Source organism: Phaethon lepturus, unplaced genomic scaffold (genome assembly GCF_000687285.1).
Source record: "Phaethon lepturus isolate BGI_N335 unplaced genomic scaffold, ASM68728v1 scaffold303, whole genome shotgun sequence".
NCBI lineage: Eukaryota > Metazoa > Chordata > Aves > Phaethontiformes > Phaethontidae > Phaethon > Phaethon lepturus.
The window spans coordinates 27014-35175 of NW_010530968.1; the positions used below are offsets into that span (position 1 = coordinate 27014).

Consider the following 8162-nt stretch of genomic DNA (forward strand, 5'->3'; position numbering starts at 1 on the left):
TTTACATTTCACAGTTATAATTCTGATGTCAGTAAAACATTTCTGAGGGTGCCTGTGTTTCTACATCCTATGCTGCCATCCGTTCTGAATTGAGAACGTTTATTTTGTACGTTAGCCAGGAAAAGGTTTGTACTACACAATTTTAAAAACACCAGAAAACTACAAAAAGTGACTGAGTGCTAGAGAAGGACCATACTCCTATTTGGTGAACTTACAGTATTAATTAATAGGATAAAATAACTGAATGCTCTTTAAAAATTCAGAATCCAGTAACAGAATTAAGTTATTCCAGATGAAGTCCAGAAACTATTTCATGAGATCAACTCCACTACTTGGAATAAGAGCAGAAGGTCAAGTCATTACTTTGTAAATGCTTGTTAATAATTTTTACAACCTCGCACATAATTTAGATGCTTTAGAGCTGATGAAAACTAGCAATAAAAGGGCTGGAAGAATTCCCATCATCTTTCGGTTGCCGGCAATATGTAATTCAATCATGGTACAAAAACCTGTAAATATAATTGCAGCGATTTCACAGTTTGCGCCTGCAAAACTTTTGCTGTTGGGCAGTTCAGCAGAAGGCACTCGAGTAGCCACTTTCTGCTGGCTGGCTGCTTTGGAAAACGGCGCAGCGCGGGGAGAGTTAATGTGTGGTGGAGGAAGCGCGTGTGGCTGCAGAGCGGCGAGACGGCGGTGGTGTAGGGCAGTGGTGGGAGAGGGGAGTGGAGAGCAGCTGTACTCATCGCACCTGGAGAGGGTTTTGGTCCACAGCCAGCAACATGAGAAATCAGGTAGACCTGCTGGCCACTGTCACAGTGTTGGGAGTCCTGGAGCAAGGTAAATGTCCTTTATATAATGCTAGGTAGCGTTAAGCTGATTATATGAAACTTTGTGGAACTTGGTTCCTGTATTTTGCTTGGAGTCTCTTGTGGAATGAAAGTTGCTGTTTTCCAACGTGGTAAGATGACGCAAAGGTTTGGCCATTCACGGTGGAAGTGTCGTGCCTGAGCACGTTCGTTCTCTAATAGGGACTAAAACGATACGCAAGCCTCAAAGCCAGCATCCTAGAAGGGTGTGAAATTTAAGTTTTACTTTTAAACTTAAAACAATTTCAACAATAGAATGTCTTTAAAATACTTGCTGTGACTGAATTTTGGCAGATAATTTGTAAGTTGGAGTGGCTGGCGATAGCCAAAACAAAGGCAGGTTAATAAATATGCTGATGAAGAGATCAGTGTACAGACGTACATCGTATGTATATAGAAAAGAGTGCCGTGTACACATGTATTTCTGCGACCGGTATCGCTATGTGTTCAATTCATATAGCTTAGCTGCGTGGAGCGGATGGCAAGATGAGTTGACAGCACACAGACAGTAATTTGGAAACTAATGCTGCAAGCCCTTCTGGGTCAGAAATAGATGCAGACATCTTCAAAGAAACTCGGCGACTTCGCATGATTTAAATAGATGTGTTTGGTTTAGACTACTTAGAAAGAAGCAGTGTTGCCAAGCTCTACCTCGTGTGTTTAGTTGTGGGTCCTTTGGGCAAAGGCTTCTTCCCCTTGGGCTTCAGGAGGGTCATGGAAGGGGACGCTGCCCCTGCCTGGGGTGGGGACGGAGCCCCCGGTTTATTAAAACCTTCACGTTTCTATGAGAGAAGGCTGGTTTGTGGGGGTGTTTTGTTACTGAATTAATTCACTGTGGAGCTATCGCACCTCTTCGCTTACAAATGGCTGTGAATCTCTGAGCAGCCTGAGGTACCTTCAGCCATCAGATGATAAATCTCTTAATATAAGCGTTATTTGAAACAGAGATATGCTACTTGAATAATAGAGTTAAAGATTTCTGAATTATCAGTAGTTTCCCTCAAACGATTTACAAAGAACTATCAGCAGCTACAAATGGAAGATACTTTTGTCTTACACATTTTTTATTATTAAACTAAGTGGGGATGGAGGGAGCATTTAATGCATGAAGAGAGACGTGAGGAAAACTTGAAATTGAGTTATGGAAATGTTGCTAAGCCCTTTCCCTTTGGAAACCCTCAGTAGCAAATCCCTAGATAGCAGATTTGTCTCAAATATTACTGCTTTATGAGAACTTCCAAGTGTTTTTTAAAGGTTGCAGCCTTAGGCGTTTTAATTTCATGCTATGCAAACTATACATCGGTGTGAAGCCAGCAGATAAATAGCAAGCATTGGCACCCTCTTATCTACATTAGATCGGACAAATAGTTGCGTTTTATGGTCTCTGCATGGGAAGCCAAGGAGCAATTACAAAGTACTACATTTCCTTTCGCTCTACTAGTAAGAAATATCTGTTAATGTCACTTTGCTTCAGAGCTGCGCAGTAGCTTTTCTTGCACGTTTTGAAAGGACGTTCTGTACGTGAGTTACGGATCTGAGCTTCATTCTAAGGCAGAGCACTGAAACACCGACGTGCGCTATACGTACAAATACTCTTCCATCGCGTCCTGATGTAGGAGACATAATTTAATGGCTGACCTTAGTACAGGGTTAGTTGATTTTTATTTTTATTTTCTTCTTAATTTTCTGGGAGCCCACAGTTTCCATATTATTTCGAGTAACTTTCCCCTTTCTAATTTAGTTATGCCCAGTTTAGCAAAGCTCTGAGCTTAGTGCTCTGTAGGCATGTGCCCCTGCCCTGTGTTGAAGGCTGTACCTGAGGGCAGAACAATGCTACCACAGTTGTTTGGGGTTTTTTCAGTTTTGTTTCTTCCTCCCTCCCCTTTTTATTACGGCTTCAAAGGAAATAAAGCCTATGCAGTGCCGCTGTCTGTCGGTCCCCACAGAGCTGGTTGGCCAGGTTCACTCAAATGTGGCAGATATTGGCTATGATATGGTTTGACAAATTTGTGGACATAATCAAATAGAGAATGAAGGTTTGGCTGGTACTTTTACCAAGGAATAAAGTGCAGAGAGAGCTCAGCCCCTGTGAGCCATGTGGGAATCCACAGAGGAATTCAACCTTGAGACATGAATCACCAAAAAAAAAATAGTTTTAAAGGCGCTGTGGCGTAGATTGATCTTTTTTCCCTGGAAGTCCATGCTGAGAAGGCTTATGCAGTGTGGTTTTTTCCAACACCTCATTCTGCAAATGGCATTTGGAGGGTGATTCTTCATCCTCAACGCTTCACCCGTACGCCCGGTTTGGAGGACAACTAGCCACCCTCCAAAAGGCTCTCGCTGCTCTTGCGTGGTTGTTTCATACGTTATCCATCCCTAAGCGTAAGGGATCTGTTGCAGGACTTGTCCCCGTATACAAGCAAGATGTTAAGCATAGAGTTGATGGAGAGGTTGGGTCTGAAATTATTCTTACCATGTTCATCAGTCACAAGGATGCTACGTTAGGAAGGGTGCAGATGGGATGAAGAGACGATGCAGAAGCCTTAGCTCAGTCCATTTGTTGAGAGGTGGCTGGGATGAGACTCTCAGAGCATTAAATAGTTGCTGTTGTGGGTTAACCCAGCAGGTAGCTGAAAGAACCACACAGCCGTTCGCTCCCCCTGCGAACGCCAGCGGGACGGGGAGAGAATTGGGGGGGGGGGGAAAGGTAGAACTCCTGGGTTGAGATAAAGACAGTTTCATGGGACAGGAAAATAAAAACAATTATAGTAATGATGAACGAATATACAAAACAAGTGATGCACAGCACAGCTGCTCGCCACCCGCTGACCGATGCCCGGTTAGTTCCCGAGCCGCGGTGCCTCCCCGTCCCGCTCCCCCAGTTTATATACAGAGTGTGACGTCATATGGTGCGGAATATCCCTTGGGCCGCTTTGGGTCAGCTGTCCCGGCTGTGCCCCCTCCCAGCTCCCCGTGCACCCCCAGTCCCCTCGCTGGCAGGCCAGCGCACGGGACGATGGAAAGCCCTTGGCCGCTCTTATCGACATTATTCTCATCCGAAATCCAGAACACAGCACAATACCAGCCTTTGGGAAGAAAATTAACTCTAGCCCAGCCAAAGCCAGGGCAGTTGCGTAGGAGAGATGTGTTTATGTGACGTGAAGGTAACAGGACGGGTCACGCTGCCGTCATCTTTTTCCGCGGGCTCTGCCAGCCGCCGCTGCGCCGCCGGCTGTGCGTTGCTGCGGACCCAGCCGCCTTCCCAGAGGGGATGCTCCTGCGTCCCGCCGCGTCTCGCAGGCAGGACGGTATCCTCACCCTCGGCCGTAATCGGGGTGCTTCGGGCGGGGAAGGGCAAACCTGGTCCTCCCCATCTTCCCCCCCAGCACCTCTTGTTTAGAAGTGGGTCACTGCACGCGGTGGTTAAGACACTAGAACACGCGGATGTTTTCTTAAATGAATGTCTGTGTGTTTAAGTGGATAACATGTTGTGTAATACGCAGGTCACACAGAATCAGATTATTTACATTTCTAATTCCCTTTTCTTCTATATATGTTCTAATGCTTTTCTGCAGGCATGCATAGATCTGTCTTGTCTTTAATCTTGCAACATCTGTCCCTCCTTTCCTTCTCTCTCCCGCTGTTCTGCTTTTATCTTCTTTGTTAGAATAAGACAGTCCACAAGGCAGTCCTTGCAGCCTGGCTCCTTGTCTCTCTGTTCAACATTCTGGAAATGTTGCTACATTAAGACCTTGCTAATCCAAGTGACTCGCTTAGCAGCAGGCTGCCGCAGCCACCGAAGTAATTGTTTTTATAATGTAGTCTTTTATATGAAAAAAAATCTTCATTTTCCATAAAGGCAACAGCACAGTAGTGCACCTAAAAGATAAATCCTTGAAACATCAGCAATCACCTGTGGGAGTAGAACTTTCATCAAATAGTGAAACAGCCCGAATCTTCATGTTAACAAGTTTTCACCGTTAAGAAGTGACTTTCCGTGTCCCTTACAAATGTTCAAGGGAGCGATGCAGCAGACACCGAGTTAGTTCCTCGGCCCGGACTTGGCCCAGGCAGCCGCTGGCAGCGCGTCTGCTCCTTGAGCTGCTCAAGCCTTGGGGCTAACGAAGCGGAAGAAATAATCACCCCCTTCCCCGTTTCCTTGCCGTGCCTCGGTCACAGGCGTCTCTAACTGGCTTGTTCAGATGCCGCTCCGTGACGCGGTGCCACCCTTGTACAAAAGCTTTGCGCCCACTGGGTGTAGCGGGAGGTGTTAAACGTTATTCCCATCAGACCGGCTGAAGGGGTACTGGTACTCTGAATACAGAAAAAAAAAGAATCATAATTCTGTGGTGGGATGTGGACTCTGCAAGGTTTCCCTGTGCGTTGCTGGCCTTCCCGGGCGGGTTTGATCTCTCGGGGAGCAGCACCACGGGCTCCGCTGCCGCACGCTGGGCGTGAGACTATGCAAAGCACCAGCCAGCACGTCAGCTCCGCGCTACGCGTGCTCTGCTACGATAACCAAATGTGAATTCAAAGTACCGAGCCTGAAATAAAAGGCACGTTTATTCCAGGTCGTGCGTGAACAGCCCTGGACTATGGATCTAGACAATATCAGCTCTTTTCCTCTAACCGCTTGCTTGATTCTAAGCTAGATAAAGCTTGACTAAATAAAATGCTGCTGGACTGTTACCCTTCCTGTGATGTTCTTTTTTTAGCCTATTTTGCACTGCAGGTGATCTATGCCCGACGGAAGTACAAGATCTCCCCTCCCGAGACAACAGGTCACCCTGAATTTGAGCGGATCTTCAGAGCTCAGTAAGATTTTGACTTTTTTCTGGTGACTCCATCTGGATACGATTCGAGTCAAATGTCACTACCAGGGAAGGCTGAAGTCACCCTCAAGTCACCTTTTCACTTATTGCTTCTGATACTAGAATTTTTTTTTTTTAATGCTTTGCGTGCGGAAGTCTGAGTTTTGATTTGGAGCACTTTGGCTGGAGTGTTTCTGTCCATCCATGATAATCCTCCTTCTGGCATCGTGAGAGGCAGCCAAATTACAAATTAGTGGCTGTATGGAAGAGGTGCTGAGCACTAAAGCATTATAATCATTAAGTTTAACAGTAATGTTGGCTCCAAATTGTGAGAGTAGCTGAAGCTGTATTAATAACCTAATATTTGCTTGTAAGATTTTGCTGTTGAATTGAAGCAAAGGGCTTTGCTGGCAGAACCAGCTATGAGGACATTTTAATTTTTTTCTTTTTTTAAGCCGTTGTACTGTGAAAGTCGGCACTTGCGGGCCCATGCCGAGGGCTGTTGCTTTTTCCTCTGTTCCTATGGAGAGCGCAATGCTGGAGCTAAACTGGAAACGTTCACAGATCCCTTTGGCTTCCAGCAAGCACCAGATTCCGTCTTTCATCTCAGTCGTGCTGTTTCATAAGCGACTGAAAGGAATTGGCCGGAGCTGCTTTGGAGGGTAGTTTGAGCATGGCACTAAACCCTGAAAAAAGCAGCTGCGTTTCCCTGCCAGCTTGCAGGAAACGTTTGTGGACTGACAAAAACACCCGCTTCGGCGCTTTTGCGATGCAGTGAAAGGCCAGCCTGCATGGGAGGCGTCAGCCCTGGCTGGCTGGGCAGCTCTTGATGAGGCTTTTAATTAAATACTGGCCTGTGCGTTAACCGAGTCGTGCTGTGGGCTGTGGCGTATCGGGAAGCTCTCCGCTATGTTCTGCAGAGCAGGAGACCTCAGGGAACTTGGGTTTGAGAAGGTATTTCTTCATTGTGGGCTTTTTCCTCCCTTTATCCTTTTCCCTGTGGGAAAGAAAACAAATGGATAATTTGTTTTGATATAGTAAAAAAAAAAAAAAGAAGGTAAGAAAGTTATTGATTTATTACTCACTCGTGGAAACCTGGCAGCCTCCCCTCGCTGAGGCTCAAACTGCATTTGAAGCATAAGGTTCTTCAGACTTTTTCCAGCTCCCAATCTGGCTGCATTCCCTGAGGCTTGGTAAATTTTTGGCCAAAAGTAAGATTAAATTGCCTAGGGAATGGTAAAATGTAGGAGAAATCGAGAAACAAAACCATCATCTTTAATAGCACAGCTCCCATCATCCTTTCTTGCAGAAAATCCCTATTTTTGTCACTAAAAGAAAAAGGAAGGAAGAAAACCTGGCTGCAGATCTGATCACCTTCCCTTCTGCTGGATTACATCTGGGAGAAAGCTCCTTCTTGGAGCATAACTTGTGTGACACCCAAATTTGAGCTGTGCTTACCCAAGGGGAAGGGAACGCTCCTTAAATGATGTCAGGGAACCTCTACCCTTGCAGCTTCTGAGCCGCAGCTGCACTGGATGTCTGTGAAGGCACTGTGTGCCGGCCGAGGACGGAGCCTGCTGAGGGTCCGGCAAAGATAAATCTCCATCGTGGCCACGGCTCGTTGTTGCAGGGTCCACATGAATGCGGGTGAGGTGAAGGCTGTGCATTGTTTGGGTGCTTTTCTTCTCTAAAATACAGATACTGGGTGTCCTTGGTCACAGAAAAGGCCCTTTCTCTCCAGCACAGCACAGCAATGTCTCTTATCGGCGCTTTCAGTTTGCTCCGATGTGCGTTTCCAGCTCACCTCTCTGGCCTCGGTTAACCGGTCTCTGACTGACCTACGAGGATGCGGTGTTAAGTCTCATCTGTGGTCGGTTTTAACTCTCCTCTCTGGTTCTCACCAGGGCGAATTGCTCAGAGTACTTCCCGATCTTCGTCTCACTCCTCTGGGTTGCTGGCATCTTCTTCCATCAAGGTAAGAGGGGTGCGGGGGGAACCCCAACCCAAACCACGTGCACCACATGGTCAGCCCTGAATTGCTCAGGCAGTTGGACTAGATGATTGTTGTAGGTTCCTTCCAACTGAAATATTCTATTCTAAACCAAAAAAAATCCCAATTTAAATCCCATTGCAACTCAGGTACGTCCTCTCTGTACTTGTGAGACTGTTACTTGGGGAAAAGCAACGTTCCTCTTTGGCCAGATGGACCGAGGAGCACCCCAACTCCAGCCTGCGTGAAGCTGCTGGTGGCAGCCGCGCTGGTCTCCGGCCAGGAGGAGAGGTTTGATGGCGGCGGCAGCCCGCGCTCCTCCACCGGTGCCCAGCCGACCCCCCACGCTGCTTCTCTCGGTCAAGGTCAGGCTGGCGCGTGGTGCCGGGGCAGCGTGGCTCTCTGCTTCGGAGGCTGCTGCTTCCCGCTGCGCCGGGGAAGCTGCACGCTGAAGCTGAGCTGCGAGACGATACTCAAATGGCTAGGGCAGAATGA

At 47.1% G+C, this 8162-nt stretch overlaps 1 protein-coding gene across 1 annotated transcript; it reads left to right on the forward strand.

Moving 5' to 3' along the window:
- Positions 1-779: 779 nt before the first annotated feature.
- LTC4S (leukotriene C4 synthase) lies at positions 780-8032 on the forward strand (the record flags this gene model as incomplete). The annotated part of the gene is made up of 4 exons (XM_010284394.1): positions 780-837; positions 5582-5681; positions 7582-7652; positions 7880-8032. Coding segments are annotated over exons 1-4 (382 nt in total), but the record flags the coding sequence as incomplete, so codon positions are not given.
- Positions 8033-8162: the final 130 nt, after the last annotated feature.